Source organism: Arvicola amphibius, chromosome 13, assembly GCF_903992535.2.
Source record: "Arvicola amphibius chromosome 13, mArvAmp1.2, whole genome shotgun sequence".
NCBI lineage: Eukaryota > Metazoa > Chordata > Mammalia > Rodentia > Cricetidae > Arvicola > Arvicola amphibius.
Genome location: NC_052059.1, coordinates 3,325,642 through 3,353,201, shown reverse-complemented (window position 1 = coordinate 3,353,201; position 27,560 = coordinate 3,325,642). Strand labels below are relative to the sequence as shown.

At 45.1% G+C, this 27,560-nt stretch overlaps 1 protein-coding gene across 1 annotated transcript in view; it reads left to right on the top strand.

Annotated features, from left to right (window-relative positions):
- Nucleotides 1-25,813, top strand: part of Ipo5 (importin 5) — a 38,365-nt gene extending 12,552 nt beyond the window's left edge. Inside the window, exons 7-26 of the mRNA XM_038310147.2 lie at nt 3,248-3,370; nt 3,450-3,570; nt 6,776-6,863; nt 9,072-9,178; nt 11,723-11,847; nt 11,940-12,029; nt 12,099-12,272; nt 13,717-13,935; nt 15,211-15,294; nt 17,294-17,426; nt 17,509-17,630; nt 17,969-18,065; nt 19,799-19,971; nt 20,779-20,890; nt 20,975-21,030; nt 21,879-22,001; nt 22,885-23,104; nt 23,590-23,818; nt 25,059-25,200; nt 25,667-25,813. Coding sequence (XP_038166075.1) covers nt 3,248-3,370; nt 3,450-3,570; nt 6,776-6,863; nt 9,072-9,178; nt 11,723-11,847; nt 11,940-12,029; nt 12,099-12,272; nt 13,717-13,935; nt 15,211-15,294; nt 17,294-17,426; nt 17,509-17,630; nt 17,969-18,065; nt 19,799-19,971; nt 20,779-20,890; nt 20,975-21,030; nt 21,879-22,001; nt 22,885-23,104; nt 23,590-23,818; nt 25,059-25,200; nt 25,667-25,753 — 2,625 coding nt within the window. The 3' untranslated portion in view covers nt 25,754-25,813. The remainder of the gene's footprint in view (nt 1-3,247; nt 3,371-3,449; nt 3,571-6,775; nt 6,864-9,071; nt 9,179-11,722; nt 11,848-11,939; nt 12,030-12,098; nt 12,273-13,716; nt 13,936-15,210; nt 15,295-17,293; nt 17,427-17,508; nt 17,631-17,968; nt 18,066-19,798; nt 19,972-20,778; nt 20,891-20,974; nt 21,031-21,878; nt 22,002-22,884; nt 23,105-23,589; nt 23,819-25,058; nt 25,201-25,666) is intronic.
- The last annotated feature ends 1,747 nt before the right edge of the window (nt 25,814-27,560 follow it).

The following is a 27,560-nucleotide window of genomic DNA, read 5'->3' as shown; positions in this document are numbered from 1 at the left end:
GAAGATAAAAGTCTGCGATCAGTGCCCAGAGCACTATAAAAGATAAAGATAGAGTTGGTGGTGCACACCTTTAATCCCAGCACCTGGGAGGCAGGGGCTGGCTGATCTCTATGAGTTCAAGGCCAACCATGTCAACAAAACCTAGTTCCAGGATAGCTAACACTCTTAATGCCAAGTAGCCCTGTCTTGAAAAACCAAAACAAAAAAGTAATGTTGATAAGTCAAGCACCACTTTACTTTTATGGTTGGTAAGATTTCTTGACAGGGGGCCAGGGCAGAAGGCTCAGCCAGGAAAATGCACCACAGTGTCCCTGAGAAGGTGGAGCTGTGGGGCTCACTGGATGACCAGTCTGGCTCAGTGAGAAATGCTGTCTTAAAAGTTAAGGTGAGAAGTGATAAGGGAAGATGCCCGATGTTGACCTCTGGCCTCCATATATGTGAGTCTACGTGTATATAGTACTCCATGCAGACACCAAAGTCCTTTAGGTTAAATGCTCTTGAATTTGCATGTGACCCTGTGTAATCTGGTGTCCTTGAAGTCTGTGTTGCTTCTAATACCTAGCAGGAAGCAAGTGCTGCATCCACAGTTGTGTTGCTTAGGAAGGAGTGGTAAGAAGCCTGGGCTGGGTGCAGTGGCCCCACTGCTGCGTCTCTGCACTTGGGAGACAAAGCAGAGTTCATGCATGTTCACCACATACAGTTTCCCCTCTATTTTTGGCTGTAAACGGCTCAACCTGTGGATACAATGAAAGCTAAAAATAAGTTGCTAGAGTCTAGGCTCAGATCATGCGATTTCCCATTTTTAGAGATAGTCGGCATTTGTGATCACGGGAGATCTATGATGAGAAAATTTTGTGAGTCCCAGAGGCCCTGCGCCTGTCCTTACTGTTCTTGACCTTGGTCACATGGAGAGTAGGACCTTGAGCTGTCTCCTAGGGAGAAATTGCCTTCTGATCGAGGAGTGCTGAGTTAGGACTTGGAGAAGTCGAAGGTTTCCACATGACAAAGTCACAGGGTTTGGTGACTTCCTCCAGATTTTCACCGGAGACACCTTCAGGAGCATCAGCTTTTGCTGGAGCATGCTATTGTTACTGTGGTGATCTGAAATTTCAGGTTACTTCTTGAGCCTGTGAATTTATAGTAAGTAAAGATTATTCAGCAGAAATTGATAGTAGATAAAAAAAAATATACACAATTTGAATGAGTATTACAGGGACCAAACTTTAGTGAACTAGAAATCAGATGGTAATGTTTCCATATGCTGTTATTGGTGTCTGTGCATACACACCGTGCGTGTGGAGGCCAAGTATAGATGGAGAACTGTTTCTCTCCTGGCTTGTCAGACCTGGCATCAGTGTCTACTGAGACAGCTCTGACCTGGGTACTTGGATTGTTTCAGAAACTAGCTTTTGTGTGTATGAGAAAGATTAAGACACGGGATAAGGAAAAGACAGACTGAAAAGAATTCACGGCCATCTTCGGTTTCATTGTGGTTTTGTATTGTTAGTGGTTTTACTTTTCACCTAGCTTGACACAGATGCTCATGCTGCAGTGTGCCACGTCCGTGCGTGTGCACACTGATGGTCACTATTACTGTCTGTAGTAGGGACCTTGAAAATCTATCTTCCTTGCTAGCTGTTTTGAACTAACAGATGCCATCAGTTTGCTACAGTCTCCCTGCCATCACACTGTAGAACCTGGAACTTAATCCTTCTGCCCAGTGACAGGCATGAGCCATTCTCCCTGTCACCTCTTACACAGCTTTCAGGCTCTGACAGCCACTCTTCTATTCTGCACTCTCACATGTAAGTGAGAAGGTAGTGTTTTTATTTTTTTGCTTTATTTTTAGGCAGGAGTCGGGGTGTGTGTGGGGGGGGGTAAAAGGATAACATCATATGGTCCACTACATAGCCCTGGCTGTGTGTGTGTGCGTGCATGTGTGTGTGTGCGTGTGGGTAAAGGATAACATCATATGGTCCACTACATAGCCATGGCTGTGTGTGTGTGTGCGTGCATGTGTGTGTGTGCGTGTGGGTAAAGGATAACATCATATGGTCCACTACATAGCCATGGCTGTGTGTGTGTGTGTGCGTGCATGTGTGTGTGTGCGTGTGGGTAAAGGATAACATCATATGGTCCACTACATAGCCATGGCTGGCCTGTAACCACCCACATCAGTAGCTCTCAACCCTCCTAAGGTAGCGACATCTTAGACAGTTCCTCATGCTGTAGTGAGCCCTAGCCATAAAATTATTTCCATTGCTATTTCATAACTGTATTTTGCTACTGTTATCTTAATGTCAATATTGTGTGGTGGGGGTTCACCCAAGGGGTTGCCACCCACAGGTCAAGAACCACTGCTCTACAAGGACCACAGCTGCTTTGGAGCTCACAGAGATCCGTCTGCTCCTGCATCCTGACTGTTGTGACTAAAATCTATTTAATTTTATTTAATTTTCTTTGCATGTGCTCACAGAGGCTAGAAGAGGATGTCAGGTTCCTTCGAGGGGCAGTCACGAGTGTTTGTGACTCCCAGTGCAGGCTCTAGTACCAAGGATTGAACAGCGTGTGCCTTTCGTCACTGAGCTACATCTTCAGCCTTCACTGTTACTGCGTTCAGTTTCATTCATGCTGCGGAAGTGACGGTCTCAGCCCTCGCTGTTGAGTAGGCTACAGTAACCATGCAGTGCAGACAGCCATCTGCATACTGACTGGTTGAGGCTGGAGGTGCTGGTGCACTGCAGGGGGCCCTAGGCATCTCTCCTCAGGCACAGTCCTCCCGTAGCTTGTTGGTGTTGAAAGATGAGGTCTCTGTAGCTGTGGCTGGCCTCAAACTCTTTATCCTCCTGCCTCTCCACTGTGCTAGGACTGTGGACCGTGCCTTAATCACACTGATGCTTAATTTCTTTATATATACATATACATACATGCACACACACGCATACACATGCATGTCTAGTGGTAGGGTTGCTAGACTGTAACGGGGTAGTGCTAGTGTTGTGGTTTTGGTCTTGAGAAAACTCCACAAGTCTCAACCAGTGTCTTACTGTTGTTAAGCCTTTTTACACAGTGAAGGTGCTGTTTTCTTGTGATTTTGTTTGCTTTTTCCCATGAGTTGGGCTTCAGCCTATTTTGTGAATGTGCCTAACATTCTTGAAAAGCTATCCTTTTGACTCCAGGTGGAATATTTGTGTTTGCCTAATGGGGCGTCCCTTCGCCATGCTTTCTTTCTGTCCTGTCGTTGTAGGCTGTCAATGACTCGTGCTACCAGAATGATGACTCGGTCCTCAAGTCTCTGGTGGAGATTGCGGACACTGTTCCAAAGTATTTGCGTCCTCATTTAGAAGCAACGCTACAGCTGAGTCTGAAGGCAAGTTAAACCCTCAGTAAGTGTTGGCAGACGTGAGTGATTGTCTGAACTACTGAATGTGTCAAATTTGTCTTCGTAGTTGTGTGGAGACACCAACCTCAACAATATGCAGCGCCAACTTGCCCTCGAAGTGATTGTGACCCTGTCTGAGACCGCAGCTGCCATGTTAAGAAAGCATACCAATATTGTTGCACAGACTAGTAAGTCAAAACTCTCCAAATACTTCAGTAACGAGGAAAAAATGTTGAGTAAATTTGCTAGGGTTTGTGTGGTTTCTCAGAATATGAGACTGTGTTGAGGATTAGATGGATCTGGGGAGTATTCTGTCCATGTTTGCATGAACCTAATCTTGTGGATCTGCCTTTAGGACTTTGCAGATCCCTGAATCCTGGTATTAGAATTAAAACTGGCATTCTCAAATCATCTCCAGCTGCTCGAGTGAGAGGCAGTGCAGAAAGGGCAGGAATGACAGCAAGCTGGAAGGCAGGACCACAGCACACGGATCAGGGAGGGCTGCCTGTGCCCTTAGCATGGCTTTGCTCACACACAGCCTCACAGGAGAGGCACACGTGTCCATAATTATGCTAGAGAGAGCCTGGTCCTTTCTTTATAAACTAGTAGGTGTTTGAGCTAGACTTATTAGGAAGTGACTACCCGAGACATTTGCAGTTTCTACACTGGGTGATGAGTTTTAAAAACTTGTAGGAACAAGGAAAGAACCTCACTGTTAGCGTTTGTATTGACAATTCCAGACAAAGGGGACAGTAACATACTCAGGTTGTTATGTGGTGTTTGAACTGATCTAAGGTCACTGCTGTGAGAACACTAAACACAATTAGAGATAATCCGTTAGTGGATGAGAACCAGTTGGTCACCATTTCAAGATGTACTGTCCTCAGGTCATTCTGAACACTGCAGTCAGAATTCTAATAGCCTGTGCTAGTAGACCTGATTGGGGGAACACAGTCCTGAGTAGCCTAATGGTTTAGATGAACATATAGGAGTTTTTTTTTTTCACTTTAAATGCTATGCATTTTTCTCTGCTCCACTCCCTTTCTCCTCCCTCCCTTCTGCCCTCACCCATGACCCCCATGCTCCCAATTTACTCAGGAGATCTTATCTTTTTCTCCTTCGTATTTAGATCTATATATGTGTCTCTTAGTGTCCTCATTGTTGTCTAGGTTCTCTGGGATTGTGAATTGTAGGCTGGCTTTCTTTGCTTTATGTCTAAAAGCCACTTACGAATGTGTACATATATATTTGTCTTCCTGGGTTTAGGTTACCTCACTCAAAATGTTTTTTTCTAGATCCATCCATTTGACTGCAAATTTCAAGATCTCATTATTCTGCTGTGTAGTACGCCATCGTGTAAATGTACCACATTTTCCTTATCCATTCTTCATTTAAGGGGCATTTAGGTTGATTCCAGGTTCTAGTTATTAAAAATAATGCTGCTATGAACATAGTTGAGCACATGTCCTTGTGGTATGATTGAGAATCTTTCCCACCAGCGATATTGCTAAGTCTTGAGGTAGATTGATTTCTAATTTTCTGAGAAATTGACATACTGATTTCCAAAGCGGCAGTACAAGTTTGCACTCCCACCAGCAATGCAGAAGTGTTCCCCTTACCCCACATCCTTTCCAACATAAACTGTCATCAGTGTTTTTGATCTTGGCCATTCTGACAGGTGTAAGATGGAACCTCAGAGTTGTTTTGATTTGCATTTCTCTGATGGCTAAGGATGTTGAGCATTTCCTTAAGTGTCTTTCAGCCATTTGAGATTTGTCTATTGAGTTCTATGTTTTGGTCTGTACCACCCCTTTATTATTATTATTATTATTATTACTATTATTACTATTATTACTACTATTATTTCTCCTTTTGACATCAAGTTTCTTGAGTTCCTTGTATATTTTGGAGATGTCCAATGTGGGGTTGGTATACCTTTCGGTAGGCTGCTGTTTTGTCTTGTTGACCCTGTCCTTGACTTTACAGAAGCTTCTCAGTTTCAGGAGTTCCCATCCATTTATTAATTGTTTCTCTCAGTGTCTACTCTGTGCTACTGGTGTTATATTTAGGAAGTAGTCTTCTGTGCCAATGCATTCAAGTGTACTTCCCACTTTCTCTTTTATGAGGGTCAGTGTGGTTGATTTTATACTGAGGTCTTTGATCCATTGGGCTTGAGTTGAACGTAGGATTTATTGGTGGAGGTATAGGCACCAATGGGTGGGATAGGAAGAGCAGAGTATGTGGCTCACATGGAAGCAGATCTGACCTGGGAGATAATTCATTGGGGGTACTGGGACAACTGTATTTGTAGAAGAAAAATCTCAACCCCAGATATGCTTTAAAAAAAAGTTCAGGGTTGATGAAAGGCCTAAATATAGATAGGTTTTATAAGTAAATGTTTAATGGGAGTAAGATTTAGTTACAAGCCAGAAATACAGACATTGCTATATTTGCAAATTCTAAGAAAAAATTTTGATCAACCATCAAAAGACAAGGTTCAAAACTAGCATATTGCACGCCTACCTGGTCTACCTGAGACCCTCTCTCAACATCAGCAAAACCATAAGCTAAACAAACAAAAAAGCTTTAATTTCTAGAGATGGAAATTTATAAGACAAGATTCTGGCTTAGCGCTGCTAAGTCAATACAAACAAGAATGATTATGAAGTATGTCTTAAGAGTTGATGATGATGGAAAAGGAGGGAGCTAGGAGGACAAGTCTCTTCAACTTCTGTCTTGTGAACTGGGGAAGTTTGGAGGACAGTTTGATTATCCTTACAGCCTCTTAAAAAAATAAAAGAATTAGCCCCGCAGTGATGGCTCACGCCTTTAATTCCCAACACTTGGGGGCAGAGGCAGGTGGATCTCTGTGAGTTCAAGGCCAGCCTGAACTAGAATCAGGACAGGCTCCAAAGCTACAGAGAAACCCCGTCTTGAAAAAGAAAACAACAAGAACAAACAACAACAACAAAAAAAAACAAATAAAAGAATCATTAAAACAGTTATTGCTAAAAGTTAAAATTGGAGGGCAAAACAAAACCTATTTTGGGGACGCATGCTGTTGTACCGTGGTAGTCACGAAAGTGATTTGCAGCACTCACAGGCACTGGGCGCCCACGTGGGACAGCTGATGGAAAGCCCCTTCGCGTCCTCTCACCTAAAGCACTGCTGGACACCACACTGTCACCGCTCCACAGTGTGTGGTTCCGGGCCAACACCTCCCCCGCTGTCTCGCCAGCTCATCATGAACGTTCCCGACTGAGTTTGCTTACACACGAGCATGTGAAACCTGTGTTTATGGAGGGCTGGCTGGAAATGTGTTCCCTTGGAGAAAGTCAGTCTCATTTAAAGTGAAAGTTCGGTCTTGATCTACAGATTAGTTCTTGACCTTAGTTCCTCAGATGCTGGCGATGATGGTCGACCTAGAGGAAGACGAGGACTGGGCAAACGCTGACGAGCTGGAGGACGACGACTTCGACAGGTGAGCACCCCCGCCCAGGCTTTCTGCTAGATGCATTTCTGTATCACAGAGGTAGTGTATTGCTTGTGTGTGTGTTAATAAAGTTTACATTTTTAATGGGTTTTCCCAAAACTAGTAAATAGCAGTTTAAAAAAATATTTTTTCATCATGAAAAATATCCATGGCAACGGAAGTGTTTATATTAGTCTGGGCATTTCTGAATTAAGTTTAAGATTGTGGGGGTGGGGAGGGGATAAGGTAGGGGTTGGAGGTATAGGTGTGTGTTGTAATAAAGCTAGTGCTCACTTACAATAGTTTCAGCAGAATTCCCCAGGAAGTGCCATAGTTCCCATTATAAGGTAAGGTTAATTTCATAGTGATGCAGGGGTGACCAGATTTGCCATGATTTATTTTGGCTTTGGATGCCACCAAGAATTCATATGGCAAATTCAGACAAAAATGGGAAGTCAGTATTGAAAGGTCTGTTCAGGGTCACATAGCCATTTTTCTTGTTCTTTCTAGTTCATCATTCAGTATAAGCTGCCACTTTAACAGAACCGGAGTTCCACATGTCTGACTCACAGAGTGTGTGCTGTTAGGAAGCATGGCTGGGAAGCAGCACCAAGGCACGGAGAGCCCGTGTTGCTCTCCGTGTCTGTGATGTGTTGCTGCTGGCCTTCTACCTGCACTATGAGTAGCACTTATGTTTAGTTGATTTAAGAAACTGCTTTGTAAAATTAGTTTTGGCTTTTTTTGAGACAGGGTTTCCTTTTGTAACCGCCCTGGCTTATCCTGGAATGTGTGTTGAACACACAGAGATCCACGTGCCTCTGCCTCCCAAGTGCTGGGATTAAAGGCGTGTGCCACCACTACCCAACTATTAAAAAAAAATATTATTGTTTATTTGTTTTTGAGATAGGGATTCTCTTTATAGTCCTGGCTGTCCTGGAACTCTGTAGTGGCCTCAATCTCACAGAGATCCACTTGCTTTTATCCTGGGATAAAAGCCTGGCACCACCAAACTGCTTTTTCTGGAAATGATAAGATTGTTTTTTTTTTTTTTTATTTTTGTTTCTGTTTGTTTTTTGTTGTTGTTGGTTTGGTTTGGTTTTTCAAGATGAAGTTTCTCTGTAGCTTTGGAGCCTGTCTTGGAACTAGCTTTTGTAGACCAGGCTGGCCTCAAAGTCACAGATCCACCTGGGATTAATGGGTATGCCCCCAAAACCTGACTCGGTTAAATTCTCTCTCTCTCTCTCCTCTCTCTCTCTCTCTCTCTCTGTGTGTGTGTGTGTGTGTGTGTGTATACAGAGACTTAGTTTTGAATTGGCTAACTCTTAACTTTGCCTTGGGCTTTTTACCTTTTCTTCCAAATACCTTAATTTCACTTCTTCTAGTGTTGGCTTCTAGCCCCAGGCACCTCTCTCATTTTCTCCTCTTTTTGTTCCTCATTTCCAAACCTAGATTTCTCCTATTTATTCTCTGCCCACCAGCCTTGCCTAGCCCTCTACTGTGTAGCATGCTGGCCGTTCAGCTCTTTATTAGGCCAATCATGTGCCTTATGCAGGCAAGCTGAGACAAATGCAACCCATCTTTACACAATTGAACAAATGTAGCATAATCAAAAGCATGACCTTACATCGTTATACAAATGCATCATAAACAAATGTAACGCACCTTTACCCAGCTAAAAGTAATATTCTGTAGCATAAACAAATGTAATGCATCTTTGCCTAGCTAAAACAGTATTCCACAGCACTTGCACGCATGTGTTGAAAATGTGTAGTGCCCCAGTCAGCACTTGAGAGCTTGCGGGAGGAGTATCCTGTGGTCTGTAGCGGTGTGCTCCTGGGAGTACCCGAGACCTCCGGGGAGCCGTAGTCTCGCTCCTGCTTAGTTGTTTGCCCTCTGCCACAGGGGAGCTGAATGTGTTTTTGGGAAGAGAGAAACACGACTTTCCTCGGTAGTTGCTTATGCTTAACTCTTGAAAAATGAGCACTGAAAATAGACTGGAGGTGCACAGGCCAGCCTCGGACGCGTGCCTTGTGCACAGTGCCTCAGCGTCCGTCCCTAATTTAGCACACACAGTTTTTATTTACCAAAGGATTTTTGCTACAATTTTACATACAAAGGCTTTAATTTTTCTCTGCTTTGGTCTAATAACATGTTTTGTCTCTGTACTTTTTTGTGCTTATTCCATTTGTGTTGAACACATTGTTTTGTTGTGTTTAGCAATGCAGTTGCTGGTGAGAGTGCCTTGGACCGGATGGCCTGTGGACTTGGTGGGAAGCTTGTTTTGCCAATGATCAAGGAACACATTATGCAGATGCTTCAAAACCGTAAGCTTCCTGTGCTTCAGATGGTGTAGTGGTGGTATGCCCTCTGAAGCTTAAGATAGTCTCTGACAGTGTCTGTACTGTTGAGTCAATCTGCTTGTTCATGGAATGCTTAACCTAATTATATTCTACTGATGAGATTCTTTCCAGTCTAAAGCTAAAGAATATCTTTACAGGGGCCAGAGAGATAGCTCAGTGGTTAAGAGCATTGCCTGCTCTTCCAAAGGTCCTGAGTTCAATTCCCGGCAACCACATGGTGGCTCACAACCATCTATAATGAGGTCTGGTGCCCTCTTCTGGCCTGCAGACATATACACAGACAGAATATTGTATACATAATAAGTAAATAAATAAATAAATAAATAAATGAATGAATGAATGAATTTTTTTAGAAAAAGAATATCTTTACAGGAGCTAGGAACTTACTAGGAGGTCTTAAGTTCAGTGCCAAATTAAACTATATGACAAGACTGCCTCAAAGTTTACCTCTAGAATTAGTAACATAACACAGGGAGAGAAATTATAGATCCTTTAAAAAAAAAAAACCTTAAAACCGTTAAATGGTGTGCTCCTCAACCTCTCCCAGCCTAGACTTTGATGAACTGAGTGTGTACGTAGTGTACTTGCACATGCTTGCTATCGTATGTGGAGGTTCTCTCCATCATGTGTGTCCTAGGTTCCAGCTCAGGTCATCAGGCCTGGCCATCAGCTCGTTCCAACCCTGAACTGCTTTATTTAAGGAGCTAGGGTCTAGCTTTGAACCCCTGGCTGGTCTGGAACTCAGATCTGCCTGTCTCTGCCTCCTGGGCGCTAGGATGAAAGGACACCTGACCACACTGTCACAATATATTTAACAAGTTGGATGTGGCGGCATGCTCCTTATCTGTTCATGGAAATAACTGCGCGTTTGAGTTAGGGTCTTACTGTGCACTCTTGACAAGCCTGGATCTTGCTAGTAGACCAGGCTGCCTGACCTTGAGTTTAGAGTAATCCCTCTGCCTCTGGAAGTAAAGGATTCAACACTAGGCCTTGCTACAAATACTATTATTGTAAAGAATAACTTAATAAAGCAAAAGGAGAGCTGCAAAAATTACTGCATTTATGTGAATATTCGTAAATACTTTAGGTGAGTTCTCTTGTTCTTTACCATAGCTGTCTGGTCAGGTTTCACACATCATCTCTGGAACGTTGTATTTTGTTTCTCAAAGGGAGAGCAAAATGATATTATGGAAATAGGTCTGACCTTGTAAAACCACTTGTGAAAGAACTTAGGGGTTCTTAGGCACTAAACCATCCTTAGCATTGCTATAATCTTGATATTTATGTGTACCTTACTTTCTTCTACAAAGAATTTGAAGCTACATAAGCCTGTATTGCTATACTGTAATAAACAGGAGTGTTTAGAAATGGACCAGGGGTGTATCTCAGGGTAGAGAGCACTTAGCATATGTAGCACTTACTGATCTAGTTATAGCGTGTATTACATTGTACAGCTTTCCTGCCCTCCATTGCTCAATAGTTTTTAAAATTTAATTCCACTTACTTAGTTAAGTATCAGGATGGCTAATTCTGTGTTGGTGAATATGTGCCTCCTATGTAGGCACAGAGGGCACTTTAGTGGAAGTCTTTTCCATCATGTGGGCTCCAGGAACCGAACTTAGGTCGATTGGGCTTGTTGGACCATCTTGTTGGACTGTCATTGTATCTTTGATATAGGCCTTGGTATAGCTAAGACTGGCTAGTTAAATTCCTGATCCCGTCTCTGCCTCTGGAAGGCTGGGATTGAAGTTGTGTACCACAGTGCCCAGCTACGTTTCGTATTTAATAAACCCCAGAAACAAACATGCGGGCCCACTAGAATAAACAGTGCCGAGTTAATGTTCCGTTAACCAAAAAGCAGCTAGCCATTATTACTGCTAGAATACAATAAGATTTATCCAGTAGCAATTTTTGTAGAAAGAGTATCTGTCCCTTTGACTTCCCAAAGAATTGTGATTATGGGCATCGGCGAGTCTCTTAATGAGTAAACATGGCAGCTCGTCACATGGAAGCCCCATCCCAGTGTTTGTTGTTTACAGTGAATCTTGTAGGAAAAATTGTTTTGCATTTCTGTTTATTTGGTGTCTGAGCTGGAACCCAAAGCCTCTGTATGGTGTGTGCACTCTACCACTGAGGAGGCTGTAGCCCCACCCCAGGAGAATCAGACAGTAAGGTGGGCGCCGTGGCGCACCTGTCTCCCAGCGTCAGCTGAGGGTGAAGTAGGGTGGTGGCCGGCCCAGGCTGACAGTGACAGGAGGAAAGAGAAGCAGCCAGTTAGGCCGAGGTTTATTATATATGATTCATATATGTGTGTGTGTGACATTGTTCTAAGGGGGCCCAGCCCCGCTTAGTCTGAAGCCAAACAGGACGGGGCTCCTTCAGGTTGGTGTGGCCATAGGAAAGTGTTTAATATTTTTTCCAAGTATGAATAATTTTTTACATTTGTGTCTACCAGAATTAGAATGAGTGTCTAATTACTGTTCTTTTGTGTTTAATTCTTTTTCCCAGCTGACTGGAAATACCGGCATGCAGGATTAATGGCCTTATCTGCCATCGGTGAAGGGTGCCATCAGCAAATGGAGGGAATTCTGAATGAGATTGTGAATTTTGTCCTGCTTTTTCTCCAGGATCCTGTAAGTACCAATAAGTATTGTACAAACCTTGTCTTAGTTTCCTGTTGGGACTAAGTAATGTTGCCATCACTAACACGGGGACCATCTTCCAGCACCCAAGAGTCCGGTACGCAGCCTGCAACGCTGTGGGTCAGATGGCTACGGATTTTGCACCTGGTTTTCAAAAGAAATTCCATGAGAAGGTATGTAACAAGTCCTCAGCTACCTTTCAAAGGGAGGGCTCGCATCTCAAAACACTTTCCATTTTCTAGGTGATTGCAGCTTTGCTTCAAACCATGGAAGATCAAGGCAACCAAAGGGTGCAGGCCCATGCAGCGGCTGCTCTCATAAATTTCACTGAAGACTGTCCCAAGTCGCTGCTCATCCCATACTTGGATAACCTGGTGAAGCACCTGCATTCAATTATGGTCCTCAAACTTCAGGAGGTAAGTCTCCAGATGGTCAGAGCCTCTTCACGTGAGATGAGATTACCTAGGGTAAGACCTGAGACAGGGCTTCCAACAAGACCATGGGGGCAGAAAGCTAGTGTTAGAAGGCACTCCAGGATGCTCTCCATGAAGTAATTTTGGTTTGGTAGAGGCATTGGCAAGTATTAAAGTTTAATCAATGTGTGAATGGGGGGGGGGGGGGGGCGTGGGCAGATAGAAAATGTTGACTAACCAGAGTGCCAGAAATGGCAAACATTTGGACCACAATGCCCTTTTTTCTTATGATTTTGTTTGTTTTTGAGTCACTGAATCAAGTCCAGGATGGCCTCAAGTTAGCTTCTCTGGCCAACAATAATTTCTGGTCTTCCTGTGCCCACCTCGCAATCTCTGGGATTATAGGAGTGGCCAGTTTTGGAGATAGTTACAGTTGCTACTGCAAGCTGCAACAGGGAACAGCTGAGAGACAGCATTGCTGCCTGCTGTTGGCTGTGAGAGGCAGGCGGGCAGACTAGAAAAGGGCTCTATGCTGAAGAGCCAGGCCTGGGCTGGGAGACTGGAGCAAGGACAAGTACAAGGCCCCACTGGCCCTGTTCTGACGGATGCTAAGCACAGGAAATAAAGGACTCCTTCCCTCTGCTGGGCTCAGCAGACCTGAACTCACTGCCACACAAGGTTACACAATTCAACTTTTGTACTTAGAGTGGACCACCCATGACACACCCACCATGGGAGCAGCGTGCACATGGGGCAACAGGTTAGAGAGCAGGGATGGGAGGAATGAAAGTCTCAGCAGCCTTAGCATTCTGTGTCAGATCACAGCGGACAGATTCGAAGATGGGAGAAAGATGAAGTCTCAGTGATGATGAACAAGATGCTGCTAAAGTCAGTGATAAATAGATCCAGCGTGGCTCTGGGAGTGCGTATGGCTAGAACTGAGTGCAAAGATGAGCAGCCTTGTCAGTCCCCAGAGGGCCCACATGCCGGGCGTATCACGACGAGGACAGTGTTCAGGAGAAAGACTGTTGCCTGCCATTGACAGGAGAAATAAAGGGACTCTGGAGACCCTACTTGCGGTAGAATGTTGCCAGCAGACAGGGCGAGCTCTGGTTAGGTCTCTGATGCAAGCAAAGTGTCATTTTTCTTCAAGAAAGAAACGTGGAGGAGGAAAAGCAAGCGTTCCCTTGAGGGATCGTCCAGGAAGGATGGATTAGAACAACAAGGAGTAGGCCTGGCGCAGTGGCTGCAGCTCTGGGGTGGGATGGTGGAGTAGTCTCACAGTTTTTCTCAGTGACACAGTGGGGTAGCACAAAATAGAATACTTACTTAACTCAGTGAGGGGAAGCTGGTTTCTGTCTGCGGTGGAGCAGAGCTGTGACCCCGACACCTGGAAGGCGGAGAGCTGAGAGTCGTAGTTGCTGAAGTGACGCGTGTCTTCCTGCAGCTGATCCAGAAAGGCACCAAGTTAGTCCTGGAGCAGGTTGTGACGTCCATCGCATCGGTGGCAGATACCGCGGAAGAGAAATTCGTTCCCTACTATGACCTGTTCATGCCGTCCCTGAAGCACATCGTGGAGAACGCAGTCCAGAAGGAGCTGAGGCTCCTGAGGGGGAAGACGATCGAGTGTGTCAGCCTCATCGGCCTGGCCGTAGGGAAGGAGAAGGTGGGTGGTCTGTGTTGTTAGATTGGCTGGCAATGGTTCTCTCTGAATGCTGGATTGTTTTTGTTTGTTACTCTATTAGGATTCTTTCTTGTTTGTTGGTTTATTTTTTAAGACAGTTTCTGTGTGTAGTACTAGCTGTCCTGGCACTCTGTAAACCAGTCTGGCCTCAAACTCAGAGCTGCACTTGCCTCTGCCTCCCGAGTGCTGGAATTAAAGGTGTGAACCGCCGCCGCCCGGCGCCTGTTTCTTTCCACAGTGCAGCCTGCATCGTGAGTTATTTGGAGGCCACACCCATATGCTTTGTCTCGCTTACACATGTGCTGTGAAGCAAGCCTGGTTTTCCAAAGTCAGCTACCACAAGACGGGAAGGCTGTGTGTACCTAACATTTCTAAAAATAGTAGGGCTCCTTGGCCAGTGCCCGAGTACAGGCTGACCTCAGCCTCCTCCTGCCTCAGCCTCCTGAGTGCTGGGGCTCCAGGCCTGTCTGCACCACACCCCACCTCATTGTCTTTCTCATTCACTGTCTTAACCATTCCAAAGCCCATAGCATTACTTACCTTGTGGGTTGTTCTCTAAAGGACTCAGCCCAATCTGACATTGTGTGTATCTCATTCTGCATATCTGGCTTTAAACTAGCTTTGAAACACTGCATGATTGATTACAGTGAAAACTGCCAAAGCTGTAGTCAAATAGAAATCATACAAAATCTTTATGCAGTGGCTTCTAGAAAATGATCTAAAATTTTCTCCCTAGATTTGAATTAAATTTTACTTCTTGAAATAACATTATCTGTAAATTAAATTTTAATGCCATTAGAATTTTCTTGCTTGAAGTATTCTTTCTTAGAAAGAACGTTATACTAGTTATATAATACAGATAAGAATTTTTCTGAATAATTTTATCTGAATGACTAATCCAAAAGAAACAGATTTTTTTTAAAAAAAATCAATCTTTATTTTTTGGGAGGATGGGGAAATATCACAACATGCATATGAAGGTCAGAGGCAAACTTTTGGGAGTCGGTGTTTTCCTTCCATCCTGTGGACTCTTGAGGATTGAACTCAGGTTGTCAGGCTTGGCTGCAAGCTCCTACTGAACCATCTTGCTGGCCCTGAGTACAGGTTTGTTTGGTGTCTGTGGTTTTAGGGAGTATGGGGGGACAATAGTTACTGCTTTGCCTTTCTATTATTACATAAGAAACAAAATTGAGTGGCAAGAATAAATGTGTCTCTGGGATATGCATTAATAACACAGATGTTTCCCACATACTCTAGTTCATGCAGGACGCTTCAGATGTGATGCAGCTCTTGCTGAAGACCCAGACAGACTTCAGTGACATGGAAGACGATGACCCTCAGGTGAGCAGGGCACTGAATGCCCCATACAGTGTGTGGTGGGTGGGTGGTTGGTTTTGTGTTTGTGTGTTCTGTGTTACGTATTTTGTCTATACGTATGCACTTTGTGCATGCCTGTTGAAGGTTGAGTCACCATGTGGGTGATGAGAATTTAACCCAGGTCTTCTGCAAGAACAAGTGCTCTTAACCACTGAGCCCTATATCCAGCCCAAATGTTTGTTATTTTTAAATGAGTGACAGCTTCATGCAGATGCTCTTAATTTAATCTCTAGTCCTAAAGACACTGCCACAGCCTGTTCTTCTGGAGCCAGGCTTTCTCCATCCTTTGTTGGTTGCTCCTGGTTTCTCTGATTCTCAGGTTTGTTGCTTTTGATTGTGCTGTAGATTCTCCTACAGACTTAGGACTCCGATCTTTCTCAAAGATTCATTTATCAACTACCTCACTGAAATTTTTCTGTTGGGTGTCTCTTGGCCATTTGCCATTGACTTATTCCCCTTGTTGGAAGAGACATGGAAACCCAGCAGTCTCAGCCCTCAGTGCACACATGACCACTCTCCACATCCACGTGAGCAGGTGTATATTCACACCTGTGTGCACACTCCGTCTCCCCCTTTGGAAAGCTTTCTTGTGTGTTTCTCAGTGGTACTTATATTACCATAGTGGCATGACTAGTGTTTATCCTAGTTGTGACGGTGCTGACAGCGTCTATCTGACGCAGCACTGAAACCTACACTGGTTTCCTTGACTGGGAGAACACCATTGTGCAAAGGCACAGCACCCTCTCTTCCTTCTTCACTGAGTGGGAACTTGCAGATGAATAGACTCAGGGACTGTAAGGAACCGAGGAAGGTGGGAAGGACCATGGCTGTTTGTCTTCTTACTGGAATTGTGGAGTGGCGGGTGGGCTTTACAGTTAACACTAGTTCATTTCATTTTTACCCCCGGGCAGAGTGGTTGTCATCAAGAAAACCAATGACGGCCTGCTGATTACAGTAACCTAGAGGCTATGGAGAGTTGGGAGTCCTTCCTCACTCATTTTGGGAATATTAAATGGTGCAGCCACTATGGAAATAAGTGTGAAGGTTTCTTAAAAGACTAAGCTTGGGCAGGCAGTAGTGGCACACTAATCCCAGCACTCAGGAGGCAGAGACAAGCAGACCTCTGAGTTCCAGAGACTGAACAGAACTGAACAGAGAAACTCTGTCTGAAAAATCTGTCATGGTCACCCATGCCCCGACTTTAACCCCAGCACTGGGAGGCCTGGCAGACTAGTCTACATAAAGGGTTCCAGGGCAGCCAGGGCTATCCAGTGAGAAGGAAAAGACTAGCGCTGCTGCATTGCTGTATGACCTGACCTACCTGTATGCTCCTCCTGGGCATATACACAAAGGACTTCGTGTCATAGGTAATTCATGCGTCCATGTTTACCATATCTCTAGTAACGGTAGCAAGGAGAAACAGAACCAGCCTGGCTGTGCGTCAGCACACCAGTGGGTGATGACAATGAGTGCAGAACAGGACAGGAATGGAAAGGAGGGTACACTGTTGGTAGAAGGGTACAGGCAGCTGGCCTGGGGGAAGTGAAGGGCCACCACTGGACAGCATGAAGATGCCGTAATGAAACCTGTTCCTTATGCTGATGTTAAGCATGGGGTGGTGTGTAGAGTTTCAGTAGTATTTGTGGATGCTATGCCAGGTAGTATGTGTTCTTCCTCCAAAAGATCAGGGCCTAAAAGTAGACTTTGTTTTCAGTTAAGTGATACAGATGCTAGGAGAGAAGAAATTATATTTATGTCATACAGAGAACGTAGGAAAGCCTTCCCAGCCAGCTCTGTCCCTTTATGGGGGTCACAGGTGCCTGAATGCTGATTTGTAGCATTTTGAGTGACATTGGGAAATACATGAATATGTCCATGAGTCCATGTTTCCTCAAGATAGAAAAACAGCTATGGCTGTCTTAGTTACCCATTGCCTTACAGCCTGTTTGGAATTTTCTCCCAGATCTCTTACATGATCTCCGCATGGGCCAGAATGTGCAAAATCCTTGGGAAAGAGTTCCAGCAGTACCTTCCCGTGGTCATGGGGCCGCTGATGAAGACCGCTTCAATTAAGCCCGAAGTAGCCCTTCTCGACAGTAAGTGCCTTCCCTGGGCCGTGGCGACCGCAGCCCCTTTGCTTTTCCTTCTGAGCTCATTTGTTTTCTTCCGCGCTCACAGCCCAGGACATGGAGAGCATGAGCGATGATGACGGCTGGGAGTTTGTGAACCTCGGAGACCAGCAGAGCTTTGGTATTAAAACCGCAGGACTAGAAGAAAAGTCAACTGCTTGCCAGATGTTGGTATGACACTGTAATGATCTTCACTAAGCATTGTGACCACATCTCTTCCTTCCACCATACAATTCGAGAGGACCTCGCTCATTAGCTTGCATAGCAAGTGCTTGCACCCAGAGCCATCCCCATGTTTGGGAATGAAAGAATTTTGTGGATTTTGTCTATTTTGGGCAGTTCTGTAGTAGGTGGCTAAGAATATCATTGGAATAAATTAACAGAAATGTGCTTATGGTGTTAAAAGAAAAGCTAAGCTAGTCTGGTTCAGCTGTGTAAAACAACAGGGTCAGAGGGTCAGTGTTGTCCTTTGAAGCCTGTAACAGGGACCTTGATTTCTTCTCTTCCAGGTTTGCTATGCTAAGGAGTTAAAGGAAGGTTTTGTGGAGTACACTGAACAGGTTGTCAAACTGATGGTCCCTCTGCTCAAGTTTTACTTCCATGATGATATCCTTCAGCCGCTGACTGTAGTAGGCTGTAGTGTTGAGTGTAAAGCCTGCCTGGATGTACCCGTGTGGATGTAGTAGGGCTGTACTGTTGAGTGTAAAGCCTGCCTGGATGTACCCGTGTGGATGTAGTAGGGCTGTACTGTTGAGTGTAAAGCCTGCCTGGATGTACCCGTGTGGATGTAGTAGGCTGTAGTGTTGAGTGTAAAGCCCGTGTGGATGTACCCACGTGGATGTAGTAGGCTGTAGTGTTGTGTAAAGCCCGTGTGGATGTAATAGGCTGTAGTGTTGAGTGTAAAGCCCGTGTGGATGTACCGTGGATGTAGTAGGCTGTAGTGTTGAGTGTAAAGCCCATGTGGATGTACCGTGGATGTAGTAGGCTGTAGTGTTGAGTGTAAAGCCCGTGTGGATGTACCCACGTGGATGTAGTAGGCTGTAGTGTTGTGTAAAGCCCGTGTGGATGTACCCATGTGGATGTAGTAGGCTGTAGTGTTGAGTGTAAAGCCCGTGTGGATGTACCCATGTGGATGTACCCGTGTGGATGTACCGTGGATGTAGTAGGCTGTAGCGCTGTGACCTGAACTGTGCATTCTCATCGCTGCTCCTTTGCTGTAGCTCAGCTCTCTGCTTCCGCCCTCCATGTGCCTTCATTTCTTTCATCTTTTACCAAAAGCATGAAAGACAAAGAGTCAGCTTCCTGTGACCTTTATGAGAACTGTACCAACTGACATTTTATGAGCAGATGTCCACAGTACTTGTTGGATACCTCCTGGTGTCTTTCTGGGAGACTCCTATCACGCTAATGTGGGTAACACCACTGATGGCCTTGGTAAATGTGCAATACATGTTCTCATCCTCGAGTTCCTGGTAGGCGTAATTAATGCATAAAGTAGCTAAAAGAAAACCATACCACCCAAAAAGCCCTTTTTTTCTCAGACAGTTTTCTGTCTGGTATCCTCTCCAGAGTGGAAGCAGTTACCTTTGTGATATGAGTGTAGGTGCTTCTGTGCGCTGCCTATCCAGAAGAGGCCGGATGGTGGCATCAGACCCCCAGTACTGGAGTTAACAGATGGTTGTGAGCCTCCGCGTGGGTGCTAAGAGTCAAAGCTGGGGCTTCTGAAGGGCAGTGCTCTGAACCACTTAGCCAGCCCAGCCCTAGAATTTTTTTAAACTTATTTTGTTTTATATTTAAAATTGAATGAATGTGTCCATGTGTGTTGTTCCCTGGGGGGGTCAGAAGAAGACATTAGATTCCCCTGGAACTGGAGTTAGGGATGGTTATGAACCACCATGTGAATTGGGGCACTGAACCCCAGTCCTTTGTAAAAGTAACAAATACTTTTATCAACTGGGCTATCTCTCCAGCTTTTAGGAGATTGCTTTTAGGAGGAAGTTACCAGGGCTTTTTATTTTATAAATGGTAATAGACAGGGAAGTGTGCTTCGGTTGAAAACAGGGTGGTCTGCATAGGAGTCCTTAGTAGTTCTTAGGAAAGCTGCAGATTCCATTGCATGCCGTACAGGCCGAGCAGAGAGAGGACCCTTCACTCTGCTAGCGGACAGACTACTGTACTGTGTTGGCGAAGCTGGGCTGTTTTGTGCCCACTCCACATTAACACAGACATCCATAAGCCGGGCTTGCCCCCAGTCTCTGCTAACGTGTTCCTAAGCATGTAAGTGGAATGCTGGCATACTCCAGAGGTCCCTTGGTGGTGTATTTCCTTAACTACAGAACGGGTCCGAGTGGCAGCAGCAGAGTCTATGCCCCTTCTGCTGGAGTGTGCGCGAGTCCGGGGTCCCGAGTACCTCACGCAGATGTGGCACTTCATGTGCGACGCGCTCATCAAAGCTATCGGCACGGAGCCTGACTCGGACGTGCTCTCGGAGATCATGCACTCGTTCGCAAAGGTGAGCATTTTCTCGGGATGTCTGTCTCCCTCCACTTTATAAGGCATGTTTGTGTAATTCTCTGCTGAGCAAATTAGGAGGCTTTAAAGGGGTTTTCCATATATTAGACAGCAATCTTTTTTTTTTGCTGAAAATGTTTTTGTTCTGAAATATTTTTGTTGGTTGGGAAGTTAAGCTTTTAAGAAATAGGGAGACCAGACAGGGAGGACTGTAACAGGTGGAGGAGAGGTGGACTTGGTGGGATCACACTGGGAGCACGGTTACAGGGGGAGGAGAGGTGGACTTGGTGGGATCACACTGGGAGCACAGTTATGGGGGGAGAGGTGGACTTGGTGGGATCACACTGGGAGCACGTTTACAAGAGGGAGGAGAGGTGGACTTGGTGGGAGCACACTGGGAACACAGTTACAGGTGGAAGAGAGGTGGACTTGGTAGGAGCACGGTTACAGGGGGAGGAGAGATGAGTTACATAGGGGACTTTAAATCATTCTTGGAAAGTTGTGGCTTCCGTCACATCAAGCAGTTGGTGTGCATTCCAGGATCACAGAAAGGCTGATGCTTCTAACTGCAAATGTTGTGCCTTTTTGTCTAGGTCCTGTGAAGGCCTATAGTCCTCTCCCCTTTCATCTATTGGTACCAGAAGTGTATGGGTGTGGTAGGAGGTGACGCTGTCTCTTTTGGCTTTAACCCATCAGCATGACACATGATGAGTCCGACTCCTGTTGGAAGTCCCCGCTGGAGTGTGCACCGAGTCTCGGGGTGACATTGTTACCATTTCTCACAGCTCGAGTGTTTTCTTTCCCTCAGTGCATAGAAGTCATGGGAGATGGATGTCTGAACAACGAGCACTTTGAGGAGCTGGGAGGTATATTGAAAGCCAAACTTGAAGAACATTTCAAAAATCAAGAATTGCGGCAAGGTAAGTTTTCAGTACTTTTCATTTCTGAGCAAAGTAGTGGCCTCAATATGATCGCTTAAAAATGTGTGTTTGGGTATGTTTTAGTTAAAAGACAAGATGAAGACTATGATGAGCAGGTTGAGGAGTCTCTACAGGATGAGGTAATTCTTCCTTCAGAACCTCGGTTGTGGCCATTTGCATCTTACATGTTTCTAAAGCTTCAGTTTCTCATTCATCTTCCCTATTCTGATAGAATCTGTTGTTTTGAGCAGAAGAATCTGGTGTTTATAAAACAAGTCTTTTGAAATGAACTTTCCCCCAGTATCTCACACATCAAATGCCATGGGTTAGAAGCTGTTGCTTGCGAGCACCATTGTGGTTAATGGTGTTTTCCATGTTCACTGGTGTCCAGAGTGACTTAGTGCACCGTGGGCAAGCGTTCTACCCCCAGGTGGCTGATGATTGAAGTTTTGTTTCCAACAGTTGCCCAGACTGGAGTCTTGCCTCCCAAGTGTTTGGGATCACAAGCCTGCCTCACTAGCAGGCTCGGCTGTTGCTTTCTTTACCATGTTTCTCAGTTATCTCTTCCATCCTAATCTGTTAAGATGGGCAGAGCCAGCACTTGAGTGGGCTGCACTCGTGTGTGTGTGTGCGCGCGCGCGCGCGTGTGTGTGTGTGTGTGTGTGTGTGTGTGTGTGTGTCTGTGTGTGTGTGTGCGCGCGCGCGTGTTCTTCCAATGCGTAGACCTGCATTGCCCTGTCCCTGTGTCCCCCACCATCACACTCCAAAGTAAGTCAGGCCAAGGCTGCTCCAGCAAGCCCAGCCTTGCCTTCTCAACGCCTCCTTTCCAGGCAGAGGCCTGGAGTCAGACCGCGGGTCCCTTCAGCCCCAGGTTCTCAGGGGTCTTAATGGGGAGACCCCTGATGGTCATTTCCTGGGTTTGTAGGTTTACTGCTGCTCAAGGAGATGGTTTCTAACCATGTGCCTGTGTGTTCTGCCTCTGTTTTAGGATGATAATGATGTCTATATTCTGACCAAAGTGTCAGATATTTTACACTCGATATTCAGCAGCTACAAAGAAAAGGTGTTGCCATGGTTTGAACAGCTGCTTCCACTGATTGTCAACCTGATTGTAAGTGTTAGCCTGGAACTCTAATTGCTGTGTGTAATGATGTCGTTCTTATACTTAAAATGGACTCGTATCATACTATCTGCCTGGTGCATTGCCCTCTGTCTTCCTGAAACAGAATGGCATTACTGTCACAGTCTGCAGTAGTGACCTGTGGCTGATAACTTATCTACTTGACTTTTAAATACCTTACAGACATTGCATTTTGGAACACTTTGAGATTAACAGAGTAAACACAAGTAGATTTCGCCTACGTCCGCTCCCACACAGGCACAGCTTCCTGTCCCCCGACAGCTACAGTCGGATGGTAGGGTGTAGAGTGCAGGACTGTTCACATGCCTGGCAAGCACTCAGCTTCAAGATTCTGTTGCCAGCCCCCCTTCTTCTGCCTCCTACACAGACACGCGCGCACACATCACCTTGTCACTTTGTCCTGAGATACAGTCTTGCTGCATAGCCCAGGCTGGTGTGACACTTGGGATCCTCTTGTTTCGTCCTGAGTAGCTGGGTCTGCAGGCCTTTGCCACGAGGCCCAGTTGGAGGGTCAGTAACTCCTGGGCTCGAGTGATCTCTTGACCTAACCTCCTGGGTAGCAGGGATTGCACAGTACTCTGTACTTGACTGCTCCCTCTACCCCCACCTTTTTTTCTTTGAAGTAAATGTATGAGCACCTCTGCCCTTTCAGTTCCTCCAGCATTACATGGTCATATGTGGGATTCTGTAACAAATCACACAAGTCTTGTATTGTGAAGTTACTTTAAATGTGTTCCATTCTGATGTTGTCACTGTGAAAAGTGGGTACAGTCTGTAAGCAAGTAGTCCATAGTGAATTGCTTACATCTTTTGTACCAGTATTCAGTACTTACAGGGAATCTCTCTCTTTTAGTGTCCACATAGACCATGGCCAGACAGACAGTGGGGATTGTGTATCTTCGATGATGTTATAGAACACTGTAGTCCAGCCTCATTTAAGTATGCAGAATATTTCTTAAGGCCAATGCTCCAGTATGTGTGTGACAACAGCCCAGAAGTCAGGCAGGCTGCGGCGTACGGCCTTGGCGTCATGGCACAGTATGGTGGAGACAGCTACCGCCCTTTCTGTACAGGTATTGTGCTCCGCCTTGTGCAAGGCTCCCAGCAGCCTCTTACCCAACCTTACTCTTACTGCACCAGTACGCATTCTGTTCTGGTTGCTGCTTTATTCTCCTCTACCCACACACCCCTATCTTGTTTTTTAAATTCCTTTTGTATCTTCTTCTCCTTCCCCCATCTATAACACAAACTGCATTGTGCTTCTTCTCATAGAGATGGGCATGAGAGCGACGTAGGATCTGAGCGTGTGCCACCCTTTCTTAAAGAGCTTCTGGGGTAGAGGTTCGCAGTGTTAAGCATAGGCCCTTGGGTGTCGGCAGTAACTGTGGTGCAGGCACTCCATTGTAGCCCTGCAGCTCCTGCCCATGCTCACTGTCCCTTCCATCACACAGCTCTGTCCAATGAATCCAAAAACATTTTTTACACTTGAGAGCATTAGTGACTGTTCATCTGCATCAACATGAGGTTTAGCCGATCTGTTTTTGCATGTTTATTTTAGAAGCACTCCCGCTGCTTGTAAGAGTTATTCAGTCTGCAGATTCTAAGACCAAAGAAAACGTCAATGCTACAGAGAACTGCATCTCTGCGGTGGGGAAAATCATGAAGTTCAAGCCTGACTGTGTAAACGTTGAAGAAGTCTTACCACACTGGTTGTCTTGGCTTCCACTACACGAAGATAAAGAAGAAGCTGTCCAGACCTTCAGTTATCTGTGTGACCTGATTGAAAGGTACGCGAGCACCAGCTGGTTTTGTCTCTTTCCTGTCACTAAAACAAGGTGAACCGCACCTTTGGCCAGTGGGGTTGTGTGTATTTGAAGTAATGCTTGCACGTAAGGCATGTTAGTCATATCACTCGTTAGCCCTTGTGGAGTTCTTTGTGGAATCACGTTAGCATTTATTATATCAGGAAAGTTACCATCAACTGTTTTGCTGCCCACTCCATTTACTGTGGAGCAAGAGTTAGTGGTAGCCAGCCAGGTATGGTAGCACATAGAATCTCAGCACTGTGGAGCTTGAGGGGTCAAGAGGGTTACAAGTTCAAGGTCATCCTTGCCTACATAACAAGATCACCTGTCTCAAGAAGGAAATGGGGCTAGCAGATCTTCTCTAAGAGGATTTCACCAGGCAGCCATTGGGATCTGGCCCTGAGCTGTGATGTCACTCACTCAGTTTTGTGTCCTGGGTATTTAGACTGCAGCATCATAGTGGCTTTAGAAACATCAGGATTGAAGAAATTCCTTGGTGTCTTTCTTACTCCACAGCCTTTAACCATGACTTTTATCTTGACTTTCACTGTTAATTATATGTTTAGTTATAGTGTATAGTTTATTCATTCATAAATCCAGCGGAATTCCTGGAATTTTTTAGGGTATTCCTTCATGCCTCCTTGATTCAGATTCATACTGTGTGTCACCTCACTGTGTGTCGATGTCACCTCAGACTGCACTGTCCTGGGTCTGAAGTGACAACTGCCAGTGGCTTCCGTTCGGATCCCATTAAGCCTGCCTGAAGTTTATCCCTGGTTCACTCTTGAAACACACGAGTAGCCCTCCTGAAGCTGTGTGCGTCAGAAACTAGACCAGCAGACTACGTCTTTGAATCAAGGGCTCACTAAGTTGCCCGGCCTGACCTTGGCAGTCCCTACTCCTCAGCCTCCTCTTAGCTGGGTTTACAGACTTGAAACAACACTGTCTTGAGACTTGTTTGCTTTGTGTTTGACACGATGCAGATTGTTTTAACACCAAGCGTTTAGTTCTTGTTTGACTCTAAAAAAGAATTCTGAAAGATGAGTGTTTTTTCCTGAGTTACATAGGAAGAGACTGCAGGCCTGCTGAGTCTACTAAACATTGGGCCATTCGTTCTCCATGACTGTTGTGTGCAAAAGAACAGGGAAGTGAAGTGTGGTCGGGAATAATTCATCTTTACAAATTCCATTTGTAAAGCGGTTTTGTTTTTTGTTTTTTTCAGTAATCACCCAATTGTTCTTGGCCCAAACAATACCAATCTACCCAAAATATTCAGTATAATTGCGGAAGGAGAAATGCATGAGGCCATTAAACATGAAGACCCCTGTGCCAAGCGCCTGGCCAATGTAGTTCGCCAAGTACAGGTAAGCTGCTTTTGCTGAACTGGAAAAGGACAGGGGACAAGTAAATCACAATGCCAGGGGCTCTGCTGGCTTTTAATAGACAGGAGGAACTTAGATTTAATGAGCTGTGGATTGTTTTTAAATCAGGACTCTGAGATGGGTTATTAGCACGTCAGGCACCAGGAGTGCATCAAGTCCTGGTGTTGCTCTCAGAACATCCGAGTGGACATCTGATAGAGCTCAGTAATTTCTCAGATCCAAAAGACATGTGTAGTATATAGACTGATTTAAGGTGCCAGCTGATGGGATAGTTTTATTGATTTAGAAACAGAATTTTCTGTAAATAAACTGGACTTTGAAGAAATGAACAGATTTCTTAGTGGTTTTACAATAACATCAGACTAAGCAATAGAGTCTGGGCATTGTTGGAGTCTGTGTGTGCTGTTTATACTTAGAGTGACGACTGACTATGTCCTTTACCCCCTAGACTTCTGGAGGATTGTGGACTGAGTGCATAGCACAGCTCAGTCCGGAGCAGCAGGCCGCCATACAGGAGCTCCTGAACTCTGCCTGACCGGCCTTACTACCACCTGCCAGAAAACTAACTCCAAATAAACGTTTACCCTTTTGTTTAGGTTTCTTTGTTTTGTTTTTGAGCAAGAGAGCAGTAGTGTTGTGCGTAGGCCATTCTTCCGGAGCCACAGGAAAGCAGCCCTGTGCTGTGTGTAGAGTGAACTGCCGTGGGTCTCATCTGACCCACAGAAGAGGTCCCGTAAGTCCCACGGTAGCACTGCAGGGTATTTTCCTGTTGCTGTGCCCACCGTGTGAAGGGACAGAGGAGACGGTTCCTTTTTCTCGTAGACCTACACCTACAGAAATGTAAGATCGGCTTTCAGATCAGTTAATCCACATAGGTGTGTGCTACAGAGACTGGGAGACAACCTAGTGTTCATTCTGTGTATGGGAGTGAGTGTGGGGGACGGCAACCAGCTGAGAGCGACTGGTGACAGGCATGAGGCTGTCACTTGATGTCACTGCTGCTTCCTCCCAGAGGCTCATGCAGTGACCCGGTGTGGGGCTGCCCCACGTCCGGCCCTTGAATGTGAAGTTCCGTTGGCATGTCTGCGGTGGTCTCGTTCACTCCTCAATAAACAGCATTGAAATACCAAGAGGCTGTGTAAAACTTCAGTACTGTCTGTCTTTGATTCCTTTCATGTTTTAATATAAGAGGGATCTGATATTTTTTTAAGGTGATCGTTCTGGCCCTGAATGTCTTACCTCCACATTTTCTCTCTGCATCGCAGCCTTGAGAGTGTTTGTCCTCACCGTCTCCACCTTATTTAAGCTCAGTTATGACGCCACTGTTCTGTTCAAGTTCGCAAATTCAATCAGCTTTTAAAATTAGAATTGTTCTGATAGGTCAAAAAGATTTCGGCTTAGTATTTTCATTGCAGATTGTAATTGCTTTAGAGCAACACACAGCATTTGAATTTTTAATTTTACAAGTATTATGGCTAAAATTATTTACTGAAAATTTCAGTAAAATGTGTGAAATTTTTTTCCTTTATGTATTAATCTCAGAACAGTAAGTGACTAGCTGTTGTTTCTTTAATTTTCTAAGGGATCTTAATAGATTTCTGTGGAAACCTCAGTGTTAACATTTTCATAGTTTGTACTAAAATTAACTGTGATACAAAAATGAGTTTTATGCATAAATCAGAATTTAAAATTAAACATTTCTTTCTTTAAATGATTTGCATTACTTCATTAAAACAAAATTTGGAATGAAATGGAAGGTAATGAGTTCTATGTAGATGGCTTACTGGTTAGCACGTGTGCTTAGGATATATGTTCAGCCTCTAACCACCACATGGTTAGTCAGGATGCTTCCAGATCTGGAAACATGTCAGTGACTTCGGCAGCAGTCAGTGCTTTTGTCTGGTGCGTCGGGCCTCGTGGCAAAGAGACAGCGGAGCCCTCTGTACTCCAGTCTGAAGCAGGACTCACTCGGTGGCTGCACTTTCAGAAAAGGAACTCATGAAAAACTTGGTCCACCTGCCAAGTTGAGGTGGTAGTGAGGTCATGTTTGGGGGAGAGCTAGTGAACTCTCTGGGTAAGTACTTGTGAGAACAGGCACTTCCCTATTAAATTAAGCAATAGCAAGGCCCACGAGCCCTGAGAAGTACATTGGCGGCACACGTGCCGACTGGCAAGCAGAAGACGAATTGATTTGAGGTAGGGGAGACAGAAACGAGGGACCACTGTCTGCAGGTGAAGCACCACCAACTTGGGATGCTCCAGGAACTTAAGTTCTTTATGTTGTCTGGATATGCACTTGGACTATGAGAACCGGTGGTTTTCCCTGTCTGGACCACTTTAAG